This window comes from Bubalus kerabau, chromosome 7 (genome assembly GCF_029407905.1).
Source record: "Bubalus kerabau isolate K-KA32 ecotype Philippines breed swamp buffalo chromosome 7, PCC_UOA_SB_1v2, whole genome shotgun sequence".
NCBI classification, from domain to species: domain Eukaryota; kingdom Metazoa; phylum Chordata; class Mammalia; order Artiodactyla; family Bovidae; genus Bubalus; species Bubalus kerabau.
In genome coordinates, this window is record NC_073630.1 from 118,714,689 (window position 1) to 118,733,611 (window position 18,923).

General features: G+C 55.6%; 1 protein-coding gene across 5 annotated transcripts in view; it reads right to left on the reverse strand.

Moving 5' to 3' along the window:
- The window catches only part of ACOX3 (acyl-CoA oxidase 3, pristanoyl), a 48,847-nt gene that overhangs the window by 24,211 nt on the left and 5,713 nt on the right, over positions 1 to 18,923 (reverse strand). For all 5 annotated transcript variants that reach the window (XR_008717291.1, XM_055589223.1, XM_055589222.1 and 2 more), the window contains 4 exons: positions 18,479 to 18,568; positions 15,420 to 15,563; positions 7,258 to 7,346; positions 294 to 390 (listed from right to left, as the gene is read on the reverse strand). Coding sequence is in view for 4 of the 5 variants with exons in the window: in XM_055589223.1 (XP_055445198.1) it covers positions 294 to 390; positions 7,258 to 7,346; positions 15,420 to 15,563; positions 18,479 to 18,568 (420 nt within the window). In the remaining variant the exon portion in view is untranslated. The remainder of the gene's footprint in view (positions 1 to 293; positions 391 to 7,257; positions 7,347 to 15,419; positions 15,564 to 18,478; positions 18,569 to 18,923) is intronic.

Consider the following 18,923-nt stretch of genomic DNA (forward strand, 5'->3'; position numbering starts at 1 on the left):
CGGCCCAGCAACCCTTTCCTCTCCCCACTGTGGGGGACAGCGCTGGTAGGGACAGCCTCCCCATCTGTAACCCCAGGCGGCTGGTGAGGATTGGGGAGGGGGAAATGTCATGCTTGGACCCAGGCAACCCCCTCCTTGGTGGAGGCTCCAGAACCTGAGCCTGGAGAGGTTCACATAGGCCTCCAGCTCCCCTGGAAACTCTCCTCCCCCCGCAGCGGGGTGCATGTCCTGCGGACCTGGAGGGGACGGCTTCCTCACCCACAGACACCCCCCTACCCTGGAGGCTCTGGTACCTTGACGTGGGTGACGTAGGCGCCCTCAGGGGTGACGTCTCCCGAGCGGTTCAGCAGGTCCTGGCGGGGAATCCTGACCTTGTGGAACATGGCGAACCTGTGTGGGGACACGGCTTCTGGTTAAACAGCGGGGACGGCCCTAGGGCTCACCTCCCCCTCCTGAAACCTGGTCAAATCAAAGCGGAGGACAGATCAGAAGGGGAGGTAACCCCCTAGAGACCGGAAAACCCCGAGAGCAGACGCAGGAGGGAAGACAGTGGGAGACGGGGCATCTCAACACATCCTTCTATCTGTAAAAGCGGGCTTTATTCACTGTTTTATTTTTTGCATTTGTTGTTGCTGTTGTTTGCTGCACTGCATGGCTTGAGGGATCTTACTTCCTGGACCAGGGGTTGAACCCACCAGGCCCTCGGCAGTGAGAACGTGGAGTCCTAACCACTGGACAGCCTAGCCTGCCCAGAGAAAGCTTAAACAAAAGATGTGGTGCGAGTGGCGGGTTCTGCATGAAACAAATCGGTCGTTGGTAATGTTGGAGACCCCCGCCCCCCACTGCCCCCCAGGCTCAGGCCTCGGGGCTGCACACAGGCTCCTCCTATGCTGGGAGGGAATCCCCGCCCCCACTGCCCCCCAGGCTCAGGCCTCAGGGCTGCACACAGGCTCCTCCTACGCTGGGAGGGAACGCCCTCGACGTGGCTGGACAAGCCCAGATGAGGCCCTTCAGCAGGAAACACAGCCCTTCCTAAACGTGAGGATCTCTGACTCTTACACTTGGACCCTGCACCAGAGTCTCCCACATGGGGCGACAGAGCCCGCAAACTGGGCTTCAGACCTCCCGAGTCAAGCAGGAGGACGAGGCGTCCCATCGGGGCTCCAGACGCAGGGGTCAGCTCCCCTGAGCAGCTGGAGAACACGCCTGCCCACACGTCCCCAGGGATCATGCGCATGTGTCAGTGATCAAAGGTGTTTTCTATGGTTGTCGGGAAGGAAAATCTAACTCACAGTCGTCCGGGGGACAAGGCTGTACAAAGTACCAGGTGGTGAGAAACTGCCAAACAAAAACCCCAAACCATCTATGTCAACGGTTGCTGGAGCACCGTAGGCTCCCCAAGTGGTGCTAGTGGGAAAGAACGCGCCTCCAAGACAGTGAAGCCACTCAGTCATGTCCGACTCTGCAACCCCATGGACTGTGGCCTACCAGGCTTCTCCATCCATGGGATTCTCCAGTAAGAATACTGGAGTGCGTTGCCATTTCCTTCTCCAGGGGATCTTCCCGACCCAGGGATCGAACCCAGGTCTCCCGCATTGCAGGCAGATGCTTTACCTCTGAGCCACCAGGGGAGCCCAGAGTGATCTAGGAAAGTGAAAGTCACTAATTCGTGCTGGACTCTTTGCAATCCCATGGACTCCATGGAATTCTCCAGGCCAGAAGACTGGAGTGGGTAGCCTTTCCCTTCTCCAGGGGATCTTCGCAACCCAGGGATCGAACCCAGGTCTCCTACATTGCAGGTGGGTTCTTTACCAGCTGAGCCACAAGGGAAGCCCAAATACACTTAGCATCATTGACCATTGTGAAGTGAAAGTCACTCAGTTATATCCAACTCTTTACGACCCCATGGACTATACAGTCCATGGAATTCTCCGGGCTGTGATACTGGAGTGGGTAGCCTTTCCCTTCTCCAGGGGATCTTCCCAACCCAGGAATCGAACCCAGGTCTTCCGCATTGCGGGCAGATTCTTTACCAGCTGAGCCACAAGAGAAGCCCAATACAGGACTCATAAAAGACACAGGCTTGATCCCTGGGTCGGGAAGATCCCCTGGAGGAGGGCATGGCTACCCACTGCAGTATTCTTGCCTGGAGAATCCCATGGACCGAGGAGCCTGGCGGGCTGCAGTCCACAGCGTCACAAATAGCTGGATGCGACTAAAGTGGACATGACTTAAGGCACTCAAGCATAGAGCCTTATCGGGTTTCTAAGCATTTTCAGCGCCATGTGGAACCCTTCTTACTAAACCACAGGAAGCAGCTCTGTGAGGGAGAGCAGCGCCCTTCAGAGAAGGGGGATGGCTCCTCGCCCCCAGCCCGCCCCCGGCCCCTCCCCGGATCCCCAGGCCGCGCTCGGCACCCACCACCGTCCAGAGTCAGCACGCTCACCTCCACCTCCGACCCAGCATCCTCACGGTCTGCGCATCTTCTGCAGTCTCCACCTTGGGCTCTCCAAACCCCACCTCGTCCCCCCTCCACCGCCCCCCGTCCTGCACACAGGGGCAGAGGCCTCTGCACACTTCAGCTCGGAATGGTCACGCCTGGCACGAGAACTCTGGATCCCAGGGACCAACAGAATCGAAACCCGCAGGAGGATGCAGTAAGCCCTCCGACGGGACGACTGCCTGCTCCTCGTGGCTCCCCGCCGCGTTACATCTGCGTGCGACCTTCAAGCCGGCCAGGCCCTCTCCAGACTGGCAGGTGGCTCCTCTGAGCTCTGCCACCTCCTCTGAGAGGCCTGCCACGCCTGCCCGCCCCTCCCCGTGACGAGCACCGGGTGGTCCCACAGCAGCACGAGACAGTGGTCCCATCCACGTCGCTCGCTGAGTCATCCTGCCTCTCAATGGGAGCTAAGCCATCCTGTTATTAATAATAAGGGGCCATTGCCTGGAACTGAGCAGACAGTTAGGGCCGGGGATGAGCCAGCCAGGAGTGAGACTTCGTCCCCTGGGAGCTGGTACAGTCTGCACGGACCCCCAAGTCCAGGGACGGCCTGGGGCTGACACAGCCGGTGCCCCTGGGGAAGAGTCGAGGCCCGGGGGCGGGCCAACTGGAGGCCGCTCCCAGATGCCTCGGAATCGACTAGGATTCTGCACGTCAGGCCGCGAGGCCTCCACCAGCGTCCAGGTGAGGGGTCTCCCTCCGGTGTACAAAACACAGGTCAGGTCTGGGCGTCTGAAAGCGCTGGCCTGGAGGTGGCCATGCAGCAGGCGTCCGTGGGCCTCGGACCCCTGCGTTCTGAGAATGCCTAGGGCAGTGCCGACGACCCCGTGTGGTCCAGCCCGTGACTGGACGCCGCCAGATGCTCTTCCAAGTCTGCTGCTGTAGACACGGAGCACCCTTTTTAAGGAGTGGAAAATCTTCACCCGCCCCTGCCACACAGGGGATGGAACCAAGCTGAACGTATTTATACTTGGAAAAGTAGTCGCTTGGGGTTTAACTGAAATCAGAATTTCACACATTCTTTTCTGAGTCACCGACAGTGAATGCCGCCCAGCCTGCAGGCCAGAATCCCGGGTCTGTGGAGGACACAGGTGTGTGTGTGTGTGCGCCTGCGTGTGCTGGGGGGCACCGGGTGTGACACGGGGATGTGAACAGGCAGTGTGTCTGGCTCCCCGGCCCTGCACCCCTTCCCTCCTGGGCCCCCCACGTCAGGTCCTAACAATTTCCTTGCTCCTTGAGGCCTCCCACCACCGCCATCCCAGCCCCACCTGGGACCAAAGACACTCAGCAGGTCTCAGCACATACCCCCGCCCCGCCCACCACCAGACGCTTCCCGAGGGGCCACTGAGCAGGTGCGAGGATGCCTGCAGCCCATCTTGAAGGTGAGGCTCAACAGCTCACCTGAGGGCTCTTTACTATCTTGCTTTCAGAGTTATTTGACTAAAAGTAATCCACGTAATTTACATCTGCCTCTGATTTCTAGACGGGCTTGCCTGGTGGCTCAGCTGGTAAAGAATCCGCCTGCAATGAGGGAGACCCCAGTTCGGTTCCTGGGTCGGGAAGATCCCCTGGCGAAGGGATAGGCTACCCCCTCCAGTATTCTTGGGCTTCTGCTGTGGCTCAGCTGGTAAAGAAGCCACCTGCATTTGAGTCAGTTGTAATGATGTGGATGAAACTGGAGCCTGTTATACAGAGTGAAGTAAGCCAGTATATTACCAATACAGTATACTAATGCATATCTATGGAATTTAGAAAGAGGGTAATGATGACCCTACATGCAAGACAGCAAAAGAGACCCAGATGTAAAGAACAGACTTTTGGACTCTGTGGGAGAAGGGGAGGGTGGGATAATTTGAGAGAATAGCATTGAAACATGTATATTACCATATGCGAAACAGATTGCCAGTCCAAGTTTGATGCCTGAAACAGGGCACTCAAAGCCAGTGCACTGGGACGACCCAGAGGGATGGGACAGGGAGGGAGATGGGGGGGTTCAGGATGGGGGACACATGTACACCCATGCCTGATTCATGTCAATGTGTGGCAAAAACCACAATATTGTAATTAGCCTCCGATTAAAATAAATAAATAAATTAAAAAGAAAAAAAAGAATCCACCTGCAATGCTGGAGACCTGGGTTCGATCTCTGGGTTGGGAAGATCCCCTGGAGAAGGGAAAGGCTACCCACTCCAGTATTCTGGCCTGGAGAATCACCATGGACTCTATAGTCCATGAGATTGCAAAGAGTCGGACACAACTGGGCAAATTTCACTTTGCTGATTTCTAGACAGCCTTCCTGCAGACTCAGGCACTCATGTGATCTACCTACACATCGTTACTGCTTTTTTTTAAAATACAAGAGGTCTCTGGACAAAAAGTCACTCCATCACAACACTGCCCTGCAAGTGGCAGGCAAGTGGGGGAAGCAGGGACTCAAATCCATCCCGGGCGCCCTCTGCTGGGCATATGCCCCGCGGCCAGCAGGGACAGCGGCATGTCCAGCAAGTCGGGCCCCTGGCCCCTATCCGAGCCCCAGCCTGGGGCAGGGGGCGGAGGGGCCCCAGGCGCTACAGAACCTTCAAAGGCTCAGGGACCTAGTGAGGCTGCTTCCACGTCCCGTCCATGGAGCATCCTCTCGGAACGGTGCCTCTGATCTCGGGGAGCCGCTCTGGGCCTGGCTTCAGGGTGGTCACCATGCTGCCCCCTGGCGGCTCCCCAGGCTGGCACGGCGGAGACTTACAAGAGCTGTGCTCCCGCCACGTGACACGCGTACTTGGAGGAGGGCCTTAGTGGTCCAGAGAAGCTTCTGCCTGTAGTGTGGGACACCGGGGCTCAGTCCCTGGGTCGGGAAGATCCCCTGGAGGACGGCACAGCAACCCACTCCAGTATTCTTGCCTGGAGAATCCCATGGACAGAGGAGCCTGGTGAGCTACAGGCCACGGGGTCGCAGAGTCGGACACGACTGAGCAACTAACACTCTCACTTTTTTTTTGCTATGATGGTGTGACTGTGTCTCCTGGGCGGGGCGTTGTAGTTAGACACAGTACTCAAGTCTTTAAAACAGGAGCTGACTGAGGGGGGAACCAAGTGCAGAGCCTTTCACTGATGTCCCCAAACAAGCTTAAAGGTTCTAACTTGTAAAAACCAAAACGTATGGGGGCTGGGACTCGTGAGCCCACCTGGTGCCGCCTGCAGACTGCAGTGACCCGGTAGCACTCATTCACGGCTGGAGGGTCACCAGCCTCCAGGCTGCACATGGGCTCACAGACCCAGCACGGACACGCCGCCACACACAAGCTTTCTGGGCCCCATGCTAGGGCACGCGGATCTAAAAAGGCGACAGGGCCTTCCACCCGCACCGCTCTCATGGCCCCGGCGATGCCGCTGACTGCCCAGAGGACCAGGGGCCCCATGCACCCGCACCAAGCCGCGATGGACGGAACTACGCCCCCTCCCCACCAGGTAACTAACAGGTCTTCTCACAGGCCAGCAAGAGGGGCACTCAGAACTCTCGATGGCGATTAGTTAGGAGGCTTGTGCGTGTGCAGGCCTGGTTTTGCTTTTTAACAACGTCCTGCCGTCTTCTCCTCAAGCTACAGAGTAAAAAAATTGATGGTTCTCCCCTTCTCGGGCACAGGCTGGGGCCTCACCTGTTCTGAGGGTCTGAGCGGAGATTTGAGACACTCTCCAGGCCACCAGCTCCCCAACTTACAGGGAGGGACAGTGGAAAGGACCCTCCGGGTGCTGGGAGGCCGACCGCCTGCTCCGGCTTCTGTCTCGGAGAAGACCTGCCTCCTGATTTACATTCAAAACGACCAGAGTCAGCGTAACCAGAGGGTTCCAACTACGGCCGGGCATGCTTCTCTGTTCTCTGGCTCCCTGTGAAGCGGCAGGTACACAGACGTTCCTAAGATGCAGTGTGGCATACAGGACTAAGGAACCTCCCAGCTCTGCTTCCCCACATGGGAAGCATCTCAGCAGAACAGAGGAGCGCCAAGCGTCTCAGCCAGAATTTCTGGGAGACGGCAGGTGAGTCCTGCCCGAACGCTCAGGTGAGGGGGCACCGACGGGTGGCTCACAGCTGGGAAGACACGCCCAGCCCCCAGGCAGGGCTATGTGAGGGGCCCATCACGGGGACATCACGGACGAGCAGACAGGCGAGGGGACAGGCCGGGAAAGCTGCTGAAGTTCAGACCAAGAGGCAGGGCTGGACCCAGGATCTGAACCCAAATCGTCTCACTCCCAAATTTGTGCCCTGAATGAGCCGGAGAATCCCGCCTGGAGGCTGCAAGGCCCCTCCTAACGTGGCTCTCCTGCCCACCTGCTCCCTCCAGCTCCCCAAACCCAGGTCTCATCTCACACCACACTGCCTCCACTACCCAGAGCCCAGCTTCACCCGCAGAACAGCGTGGGCGCGGGCTGGGTGCCTGAGCTCCAGTCCAGGGGAGCACGCCGGGGTCTCGGGCTGAGGACCCTGGGGCTCAGCCCCTGATTCTGGACTGAGAGCGGGAGTGGCCACCTGCCAGGGACAAGTTAGCTGCTCAGCACGCAGGGCCACTTAACAGCTCCTGAGGCTGGGCTTGGAGCAGAACCCGACCCTTCCCAACACGGTCCTGCGTGCAGAGGTGCGGCACGTCCTGCAGGGCGCGGGGAGGCACTGAGGGGGCCAGTGGGCTCCGGGGTGGGCGGTGCTGAGTGGGCAGCCTCGCGGTACGGGCCCCAGAGGAATGACCATCAAGTTCAAGGGCCGGACTCACCCATTGTCCAGGCCGTTCTGCCCCAGCTTCTTCCCAATGTCGCCAACCATCACCCCCGGCATGGGAAGAAGGGTCTTCGGGTCCCGAATCTGCACAGACCACAAAAAAAAAAAAAAAAAAAAAAAAAGACAGACAGCAGCGGTGAGGGCCACGTGGAAAAGCAGATGAAAATGTCCAAGACCCCCCGCCCACCACCGCGACCAAGCCACGGCGTCCCTGCGTGCAGCTGCTGTGGGTTAAACTGACCTCCTGAAACGTGGCCCTGTTGGGATGCAGGGTCCTTGCAGATATTGACTTAGGATCTGGAGGGGAGACCGCCCTGGTTACCCGCGGGGGCCTGAATCCCATGGCCCACGTCCTCCAAAGGTCAGAGGAGAGGACATGGGTAGAGGGGGCCACGGGCGGATGGAGGTGGAGACTGGTTGGAATCGGCCACAGCGCAGCATCGGGGGTCAGCGGAAGCTAGCAGAGGCAGGAGGGACCCTCCCTTGCAGCCTCTGGGCAGTGTGTGGCCTTTCTGACACCTTGACTGGGCCCCTAGCCTGTGGTACTGTGGTTGGTCACCGTGGCCCCAGGACACAGGTCAGTGTGTGTCAGGACACCAGGCACTTCCTATTCACAATTTAGACGCAGGACTTTCCACTGGGTGTTAAGGCAATGACAAAAGGGCGGTGCACACGTGTGTGTGGATTATTTTTGTAAATTTCCGCTGCCCCAAAGGTGAAAGTCGCACAATGGTGCCCGACTCTTGGCAACCCGGAATTCTCCAGGCCAGAACACTGGAGTGGGCCGCTGTTCCCTTCTCCAGGGGATCTTCACAACCCAGGAATTGAACCCAGGTCTCCCACATTGCAGGCAGATTCTTTATCAGCTGAGCCACCAGGGAAGCCCAAGAATACTGGAGTGGGTAGCCTTTCCCTTCTTCCGTGGATCTTCCTGACCCAAGAATCGAACCGGGGTCTCCTGCATTGCAGGCGGATTCTTTACCAACTGAGCCACCAGGGAAGCCCCAAATGAGCTGCCAACAAAGACAGTTACTGAAACACACAGAGACGGCTAGCCAGTCGGTCCTCACTGCGTGACCCTTCTGCGGACGGGATGCAACGCCCTTCTCAGAGACCCTTAGTGATTCCCAACCAGGCCCAACTCCATCACCCTCCCCTCCCGACCAAGGGCCATCAGCCAGCGTTTCTGGTTGTCACAAGTGGGGTTACCACAGAAGCTACTGGGTGAAGGCCAGCTACACCGCCCACACCTCACAGGGCACAGGACAGCCCCGCAGCGTGGAATTAACCTGTTCCCAATGTCAAAAGCACCAAGGCTGGGAAAAAATCTGCGTTAAAGAAGCACTGAGTTTGTACTGTTTGGAGTTTAGCTATTTGTATGAATTGCTAGTTTTTGTTGACTTCAGCAGAACAGTTAGTTATCATCCTTGAACTTTATAATCCTGATAATTAAAATGAAATAGAATGCTAGTGACAAACAATAAGGCTCAGGAAAGATTCAGATAAAAGCTCATAAAAAAAATCTTGCGAATTCCCTGGGGGTACAGTGCCGGGACTCCATGCTCTCACTGGACAGGGCATGGGTTATATCCCTGGTTGGGGAATTAAGGGCAAACAGTGCAGACAGCTAAAAAAAAGAAAAAAAAAAGGTAAAAATTATTTTTAAAACCCTTATAAAGTAGACAATAGTTTTAAAAAGATAGAGACCGAATTTTAAAAATCAGCCACTGATTTTTAAGGAATCAAACAGAAAACTACTGCTGATGCCGGTTTTCAGTTCATCTACAAATAAATAACAAAGTCCTTACAGACTTCATGTTAACTTCCGGAACCAAGGAAAGGATCCTCACTAAAGTCAAAAGCAGAATTAGGTAACTGTATCCTCCTCTCAAACATATTTAATTGTATCAATGTACATATATTTAACTTATATGCAGAGTACATCATGAGAAACGCTGGGCTGGAGGAAGCACAAGCTGGAATCAAGACTGCCGGGAGAAATATCCATAACCTCAGATATGCAGATGACACCACCCTTATGGCAGAAAGTGAAGAAGACTTAAAGAGCCTCTTGATGAACGTGAAAGAGGAGAGTGAAAAAGTTGGCTTAAAGCTCAACATTCAGAAAACTAAGATCATGGCATCTGGTCCCATCACTTCATGGCAAATAGATGGGGAAACAGTGGAAACAGTGTCAGACTTTATTTTTCTGGGCTCCAAAATCACTGAAGATGGTGATTGCAGCCATGAAATTAAAAGACACTTACTCCTTGGAAGGAAAGTTATGACCAACCTAGACAGCATATTCAAAAGACATTACTTTGCCAACAAAGGTCCATCTAGTCAAGGCTATGGTTTTTCCAGTGGTCATGTATGGATGTGGGAGTTGGACTGTGAAGAAAGCTGAGTGCTGAAGAATTGATGCTTTTGAACTGTGGTGTTGGAGAAGACTCTTGAGAGTCCCTTAGACTGCAAGGAGATCCAAGCAGTCCTAAAAGAGATCAGTCCTGGGTGTTCATTGGAAGGACTGATGTTGAAGCTGAAACTCCAATACTTTGGCCACCTGATGCAAAGAGCTGATTCATTTGAAAGGACCCTGATGCTGGGGAAAATTGAGGGCAGGAGAAGGGGATGGAAGAGGATGAGATGGTTGGATGGCATCACTGACTCGATGGACATGGGTTTGGGCGGACTCTGGGAGTTAGTGATGCACAGGAAGGCATGGTATGCTGCGGTTCATGGGGCACAAAGAGTTGGACACAACTGAGTGACTGAACTGAACTGAGCTGATGTACATATAACATTTCCCATAATAATTGGAGACTGTCAATCTCATAAGATACAACATACCTGCAGTAAAGTATGCCCTCGGGTACACGCTGCTCCATAGAAAGTACAAAGGCTACAGGGAGATGCCACACAGCACAGGGCACAGAGCCGGTGTTTTATAATAACTTTGTGAAAGTCGCTCAGTCGTGTCTGACTCTTCGAGACCCCGTGGACTATACATAAGTCCACGGGATTCTCCAGGCCAGAATACTGGAGCACGTATCCTTTCCCTTCTCCATGGGATCTTCACAACCCAGGGATCGAACCCAGGTCTCCCTCATTTGCAGGCAGATTCTTTATCAGCTGAGCCACCAGGGAAGTCCAAGAATACTGGTGTGGACAGCCTATCCCTTCTCCAGCGCATCTTCCCGACCCAGGAATCGAACCCGGGTCTCCTGCATTGCGGGTGGATTCTTTACCACCTGAGCTATCAGGGAAGCCCACGACATTGAATAACTTTAAATGGAGGATAATCTATAAATTTTGAACCACTGTGTCATACACCGAAACTAACATGGCTATAACAATAAAACACTGTAAATCGATTAACCTCGTGGTGCTCGTGGGAGGCAGCTGGTGTGCACGGCTCCCCTGAGCAGTGGGTCAGGATGACCACAGCCATCCCCTGCAGGGCGCACAGCGCGGTGTAGCACCTTATTCCCACGGACCATGACCACTAGGGGAGAGGACTGTGAGCGACTTCTGGAGCATTGCTGCCGCCATCGTGGTGGCCCGTCATCATCGCCACTGAGGTTCTGATCCTGCCGAAGAGGCACAGCAGGACAACGAGGGTGAGACGGGGGCTGGAGCCCCTGGGCCCCGAGCCAGCCGCCCCTCCTGCCCTGGGCCCCAAAAGCCATAGCAGCCGGCACCCGCCGCCGCGACCTTCAGCCCTGCAGACATCCAGGTGGGGACTCGGCCCACCGCCACCCCACCCACCCCTGCGATGCTGTCTTGGCCACTGTCCAAACAGCTTTCGGTCAAGACCAAGCACAGTCCTCCTCTGGCAGTTTCTGTGAGCTCCTTCCAGTTAGGTCCAGGGAGGGCATCTCTTTCACAAACCCACCCCCCAGCCCCATCCTGCCTGGCCGCACCCCTGCTTTGTCCATATCCCTGCCACCACCCTTCCAGAAAGCTGTGCTATGTTGGGAATCCACTGATATGGGTTTGACTGTCTCCCCCAAACACAACAGCTAGACAGACGGGTAGGCAGGCAGACAGACAGCCGGGGAGCCTCCTGGTCAGGAGTCAGGGGTCAAGACAGGCTCCTGAGAGGGGCTGCCCTGGGGTGACCGCAGAGGAAGGGCCACATCCACAGTTCACAGAGCAAAATGTTCAACCCCACAGTCAGGCACGGGGGAACTCTCCTGGACTATTAACCAAACACCCGACTCGTTGCCTTATGACTTGTTCCAGCACTAAGTGACTGCTAGCTGGCTCATGACGATGCATCAGAGCCTCTCTCCCTCTTTAAGAAAGGCTTTGGGAAACCCTCAATTCTTCTCCAAAGGCGTCTACTTCTTTAGCAAAGAGTCAAAGTCAAAGACATAGGATGACCTTGAGGAAGACACAGGATGGCCTCTAGGATGAAAGCTTGCGGCAGCGTTCGCGGGCCTGGAAGGAGCCTGGTGGCTGGTGCCCACCCCCCGCCCCCAGCAAGGGGCTGGGTTAAGCTTGACTCAGCCTCATTTCTTGGCTCCCCTCTCTCTGGACGTTGAGCAATCCTCTCTCCAGTTACCATCTTACTGCTAAGGTCTAGTATTTGAAGGCTGATCAGATGACAACTCTGTTACCACTGCCCTTCCTGGTCCCCCTGCCAAGAGTCAGGGTATATTCCAAGTATTACAGGCACAAACCGTTCTTCTGGAGAGAACTCACTTCTGAATCCTTAGCCTGTAGAACAAGCTATTGACAGGGGAAAGCATTTTGGAATTCAGAGGACCTGCCTTCCCAGCCCTGCTTCCTGACTGTGTGGCCTTGGGAGAGTGACTGGACCCCTCCCCATCCCGTTTCCTAACATGAACTGGGACTAACGTCTGCCTCTGGGGGAGCCAACAGTCAGGGACTTAGTGAAACAGCTCAGGAGGGGCCTGGCACCCAGCAGAGGCTTTACAAGTGGGAACCAGCAGTATCGTGATGGATTTCCTCCACTGCAAGACATACACTCGCTCCCATTTTAATCAATCAGAATATGTCTTAAAACTGATGGGTCCATTAACGAGGCTGCTTTTCTGCCCCCTCTCTCAAAAAGCTGTTTTCTAACCAACTGTGTATTTTACAATTGATGACATCTTGGACATAAGGTAATAAATCTGTCTCCTGCTACAGAAAAAAAAAAAAAGAAAATCGAGTATTAGTACCTAGAGAGTATAAGTCACTACAGTGTATTAAACTAATTCTGTTACATTTTCAAAAAATTACACTCTTCCACTTATCACCTAATGACATACAGCATGTGTGTGTGTGCGGGGGTGTGTGTGTTCAGTCTCTCAGTCGTGTGCAACTCTGCCAGCGCGTGGGCTGTAGCCCGCCAGGCTCCTCTGTCCATGGGACTCTCCAGGCAGGAACACTGAGAGGGTTGCCACGCCCTCCTCCAGGGCCCCTTCCTGACCCAGGGATCGAACCGTGTCTCCTCCATCCCCTGCGCTGGCAGGCGGGTTCGTTACCATCAGTGCCGTTTTTGTGATGACTTGTTCCCACCTCTCTTTCCCAGTAGACGGTGAACTCCACGAGCACAGGACTCATGCTGCCCTCAGGGCCGCACAGGAGACATGCTAGGTACACAGAGGGCATGGGCCGGATGGAAGGGCGACTACGCCCACTGAGGGTTTGAAGAGCAACGTGTAAGGGAACGCAGAACATCACGCGCAGCTCCACAGTCTAGAGACAGAAATGCCGGAAGACGCTGCCTTCGGGTCCAGTTTCCAGGTACAAATCTATACTCCAGAAGCAGGGTATGGTGGCCTCAGGTATCAAAAAATACACATGGTCTGCTGGTGATCACTGTAAATTGAAAACTAAGAACACGAAGGAATTCCCTGGTGGTGCAGTGGTTACGACTCTGCACGTTCCCTGCTGAGGGACGGGGTTCAATCCCCGGTCAGGGAACTGAGATCCCACAATCCATGTGGTGTGGCCAAATAAACTAAAAATAAGGGCATGAGCATCGGAGGAAATGGATCAACTGGACGTCATGGAATTCACACCCTAGTGCACAGAAGACGATACTGAGAAAGTGCAGATAATTACAGGAGAGGAGACATTTGCGCTTCATCTGTCTGAGAAGGCTGAATGTGCACGAAGAACCCTCGTGACTCAACAACAACAAAAACGCCTGACCTAGAAATGAACTGAGAGACTCAATGCACACGTGGACAATGACCAGACCACGTGGAAAAGCAGCGCTCTGACCTTCAACCCACAGCAGAGCCCAGCGAGCTGCACAGCAAGGCCAGACAACTGGCCGGGACTCATAACTGATGGCCTCCCCAACTGTCGTCCTGCTTCCAACACAGAATCAATCGGGGAAGGCCCCACCTGACCAGTCACCCAGGATACCCCTTCTTCTGGCAGCCGTGCCCAGCTCCCACCGGGTCCCCAGCCCCCATCAGGCACCCTGAGCCACCCTCTGCTCCACTAGGAAGCTCGTGCAGTCCTCCGCCTGCCTCTGAGCCTCTGCCAAGCACAAGTTCAGCCAGCTCTGAGCAAACAGCCTTTCCTTTCAGCATCCCTGCTTGGTTCCAGAGGACAAAGGATTTGAACAGACATTTCTACCAAAAAGATACAGAAATGGCCAATTGGAATGTGAAAATATGGTCCACACCGTTGGTTATTAAGGAAATGCAAATCAAAACCACAACCGGATACTGCTTCACAACCTCTCGGGTGGTTACGGAAATTAAAAAAAAAGAAAAACGATAATAACCTGTGTTGGTGAGGATGTGGAGAAACCAGATCCCTCAGCCCTGCTGGTGGGTTGTTTAAAATGCTGGCATCCAGTATGGGATTCGATAAAAAGTTCAACACAGGGTGACCATAAGACCCTGCAATTCTTCTCCTGGGTACAAACCGCCCCCCAAAAAACTGAGGACCCACGTGCAGACAGACAGTGCTCATGAACGCTGACGGTAACACCACGCCCAAGAGCCCAAAGGTGAAGCGCACCCAGCGTCCAGCAAAGGAGGAACGGATACACCAACTGTGGACCGGCCGCAGTGGGTCATTCGGCCTCAGAAAGGAAGGGGGCTCTGGGACAGGCTGCAACGTGGATAAACTTCAAACACAGGCGAAGGGGATGAGGTCGGACAGAAAGGTCACGTAGCGCGTGACTCCTTTCATGCAGAACGTTCCGGCGGAGGCAGAGGCAGAGGCAGAAGGCAGCCAGGCAACTGCCAGGCCTGGGCAGGAGGTGGCAGGGAGGGCATGTGGCATGGGTGTGGGCGTCTTCTAAAGAGGAGACGCTCTGAAACCAGAACAGTAGGACATGGAGAACATGCTCAGTGCCCTGAATGGTTCACTTTCACGTGGCTAGCCGTGCGCGCTGAGTCATGTCCGACTCTTTGCGACCCCACGGACTGTATAGCCTGCAGGCCTCCTCTATCCTTGGAATTTTCCAGCCAAGAATAATGGAGTGGGTTGCCATTTCTTCCCGACCCAGGGATCCAACCCACGTCTCCTGCATCTCCTGCGCTGGCAGGCGGATCCCTTACTGCTGCACCACCTGGGAAGCCTTTGTATGTGACGTGACTTCTCCTCTCATGAGAGCCTCCCCACCGTCAGAGTAGTCTCAGAGAATAAAAATGTCAGAACAGGTTTGGGAATGGCGGGAGCCGGGTTTCATTCGGTATCCAGTCAACCCAGGCACAATGGTCCTGGGTGAACTTGGGGGCTCCAGGTCTGTGGACGCTGCAGCCACCCTGGGCAGCGGGGAATGGGCCAGCCGGCTGTCCCAGGCACCCCCAACAGCCAGGGCTCTATTTGTGACCTGGGAAGGGGCTACACGAAAACCCCCGAGTCAGACTTCATCTCGGAACTTCTGCAGCCCCTCAGACCAGCTGCCAGAGCCTGGGCATTGCCATCCAGCAGGATGGAGGCTCTCCCCGAGATGAGCTTGGACTCGGGGTTTCTCAGAGGCAGCGCCTCACATATGGGGCTGATCATTCTTCCTGGGGGTGGGGGGCGGGCGTCCTGTGCGCTCCGGGGTGTTGACCTGTATGCACCATGCGTCTGCATCCCAAAATGCCAGAAGCACCCCTGCCCCCAGCTGTGATAAAAACATCTCTGGACATGGCCAGACCTCCCCACCCCAGGGGTGAAACCTGCCCCTACCTGGACGAGAAAGGGGTGCAGCCCGTGGCACTGGCCCCCCGGTGTGTACAGCTGAGCAAACACCACTGCGTGGGTAGCAGTCTTGCCCATGTTGCCAACCCAGAACTTGGCGGCTTCAAAATCGGGGGAATGGATGATGAATTCCTGCACGAGGGAAAAAAATGGACGTTAGAGACTGACGCACACTGGAGTCTTCATCTCTTTGACACATTCAGTCTTCTCTGTTCGAAACCTTGGAGGTATGAGTAAGAAACGATGGAAGGTTATTTCCTATGTGGCAAGGGGAGCCCCATTTAAAAAAAAAAAAGCATATTCTGGGTCTTACGACTTAAAGAAGAACCTTCCTGTGGAAGATGATGACCAACATGGCAAATAGTAAAACACTCTGCAAGCTGCCAACACCCCAGTAGAGTTCACCCGTTCAGTGAGCCTTCCCCAAGCACAGATGGGCACCCGTTCAGCGAGCCTTCCCCAAGCACAGATTGGGGCGGGGGGGTCCCCTCCTTGGCTTCATGCCTGCCTAAATCCCCCACCCACTGCCAATTCACCAAGTTCAGCTCCTTCGCCCACCCTGTTTGTCCCCCAACAAGCTCCCCGGGAGTCCAGGAGCACAGGGTGGACGCGCACAGGAATTAAAGAAGGAACAGACAGGAGGGGACAGGTCCCCTGAGGACACGGCCCAGGGCTTGGGGAGGCAGCAGGGAGCAGAGGGAAGCAGGGCTGAGGCCCGCCCCCAGGGAGGTCCCACCTGCTTGTGGGCGTCAACCAGCCAGCTGGCTCCCTCGAGCGCACACCACTGCTCTCTCCTCCCCATCGACACGCTGCATCTCCTTCTTGTCACTCAACAGAAGTGACATCAGGTAGTGACACTCCCAGATGGGATCGGTCATGCCGGTCCCATCCCATCCCTGCCCCACAGCCCCTGGCCCAGCCAGTTTCTCCCCGCTGGTGACGGGACTGCGTCTCCCCTCCAGCATAAAAGTTCCGTGCTGGTGACGGGACTGCGTCTCCCCTTCAGCATAAGAGTCCCGCCGGCATGTTAGCGGCCAGGAGCTGTCTCTCGCAGCAGTGCTGAGTACACAGTAGGGTGCTCAGCAAAAAGCCTGCAGGAGGCTCGGGGCTCCTAACCTCAGCTGATCTTCATTTAAGGACCAACGCCAAGAGGAAGAGAGTCAGAAGCAACAGCCTCGCAGGTAACTGAGTTTCACCCAGGCCCCGAGGCCACGGAGGTACCACCCTCCCTCTGCAGAGTCAGGAAGGGCCTCCCCATCCCCCAGCCCAGCACTGAGAGCCCAGGGACACCAGTGAGCTGAGCGAAAAGGAAGGCTGACAGCCAGAAAGACTCAGGTGCATATAAAGATATCTCATGGCTTAAACAACAGTCCCTTGGACTGCAAGGAGATCAAGGCTGCTGGGCTACTGCTGCTAAGTCACTTCAGTCGTGTCCGACTCTGTATGACCCCATAGACGGCAGCCCACCAGGCTGCCCCATCCCAGGGATTCTCCAGGCAAGAATACTGGAGTGGGTTGCCATTTCTTTCTCCAATGCACGAAAGTGAAAAGTAAAAGTGAAGTCGCCCAGTCATGTCCGACTCTTGGCGACCCCTTGAACTGCAGCCTATAAGGCTCCTCTGTCCATGGGATTTTCCAGGCAACAGTACTGGAGTGGGGTGCCATTGCCTTCTCCGGAGATCAAGGCAAGTCAACCCTAAAGGAAATCAACCCTGAATACTCATTGGAAGGACTGACGCTGAAGCTGAAGCTCCAATACTTTGGCCACCTGATGCGAAGAGCTGACTCATTGGAAAAGACCCTGATGCTGGGAAAGATTCAAGGCAGGAGGAGAAGGGGACGACAGAGGATGAGATGGTTGGATGGCATCACTGACTCAATGGACGTGAGTTTGAGTAAGCTCCAGGAGTTGGTGATGGACAGGGAGGCTGGGCGTGCTGCAGTCCGTGGGGTCACAGCGTCGGACACGACTGAGCGACTGAACAACAAGGATACCAAGAGGCCACACACCTTGCTCTCAGCCCTGGGGTGTGGCGGACCCTCGCCTCTGCTCCCAGGCACCACCAGCAGCCTGCAGGGCACACACTGCGACCCACGCCCCCACCGCCCCTGTTCTTCCAGGGGCTTCTCAGGTTCATCCTCTTGAGCCCCCTGCCCACAGTGCCCCCAGTACACACAGCTCACCTGTCCCATGAATAAACTCACGGTGAGCAGACACACGGGGCAGGGCTTCACCCTTCTGCACGCGACTCGGCCAAACCACATGGACCAGTCGGGGGAAGGGCCGCAGACACTGGACCCGTGAGGAAGGGGCAGGAGGATGTGGCCATCTGGGAGACGTGGGGGCCAAGGAGCCCAACGCCAGTGATGGCAGAGGGGCCGCAGGACGGGGAGCGGCAGAAGCCATGGGTCCCCCGCACGCCCCGCCCTCTCCCCCGCCCCCCGCTGCCCTCCACAGCACAAACCAGCCGACACACCACGCCCCTGTCTGCTCACAGAATACGTGTTCCCTCCCCGAGGACTGCCGGGTCCCCACGGCACTAAGGAGCGAGCCTGCACAGAGCAGCCTTCAGTGCACAGTGTGGGGAGCGGGGCCAACCACACAGGTGCCACGGAGAGTCCACGGGTGCAGGAGCGGCCCCAGGACCAGAGGGGCTGGGCTGCTGTCCAGAGAGCCTAGCACCAGACAGGCTGCTAGAGAGGGATGAGGGTCAAGTCGAACCTTCCTTGTTTGTCCTATAAAGCAAGAGCGGCTGGCACTGCTCACTAATCGCATGCCAAACAAACCTGGTAAACAAACAGATTTTATAAAAAGACAGCCTGTGCCCTCACCACTCTCACATCCTAGCCAAATCCAAACCACAGCAGGCTTCTAGGTATGACCAGGTTTCACCACTCACAACCTTTATCTCCTAAGCTCTACTGTTCACAACGTGATGGATCTCGGTGTACATTTAGGCAAGAGCCAGGTTTCTTGGTCTAATTATGTGACAACACCATGTTTCACATGCTCGAAGCCTGGAGACAGAAGGGCGGGTATCACCTACCTGGGTGCTGGGGTCGTAGTGAGCAGTCGTGCGTATGCCCTTGGTGTTACTCCCATGACTCACTTCCGTCAGAGCAAAACATCCAAAAATCTAGCATGGAAACACAAAATGAGGTCAGGTGAAAAGGTCCTCTCTGCACCTTCCTGGAGGGACCCTGCCACCAGGCTTCCTTTACGGCCTAGACCACCGAGCAAAGCCCCAAGTCTCCATTTCCTGCCTGACGCCCAGAGGGCTCACTGAGCCAGCCTGCCATGCGAGACGCTGGCTGCGGCTCCCACCCAGGAGGGCAGTTGGCAAGTGGGCTGCTGGGGGCCTCTCTAAGTCAGCACAGTGGCTAAGAGCAGCTCTCAGGCGTCAGAAGAAAAGAAAGGCACTTCCTCGATAAGAAAAAGCTCAGCTCCTATCGTGCTGGGAATCTGGCACACCCCAGTTTGGGAAAGAACAG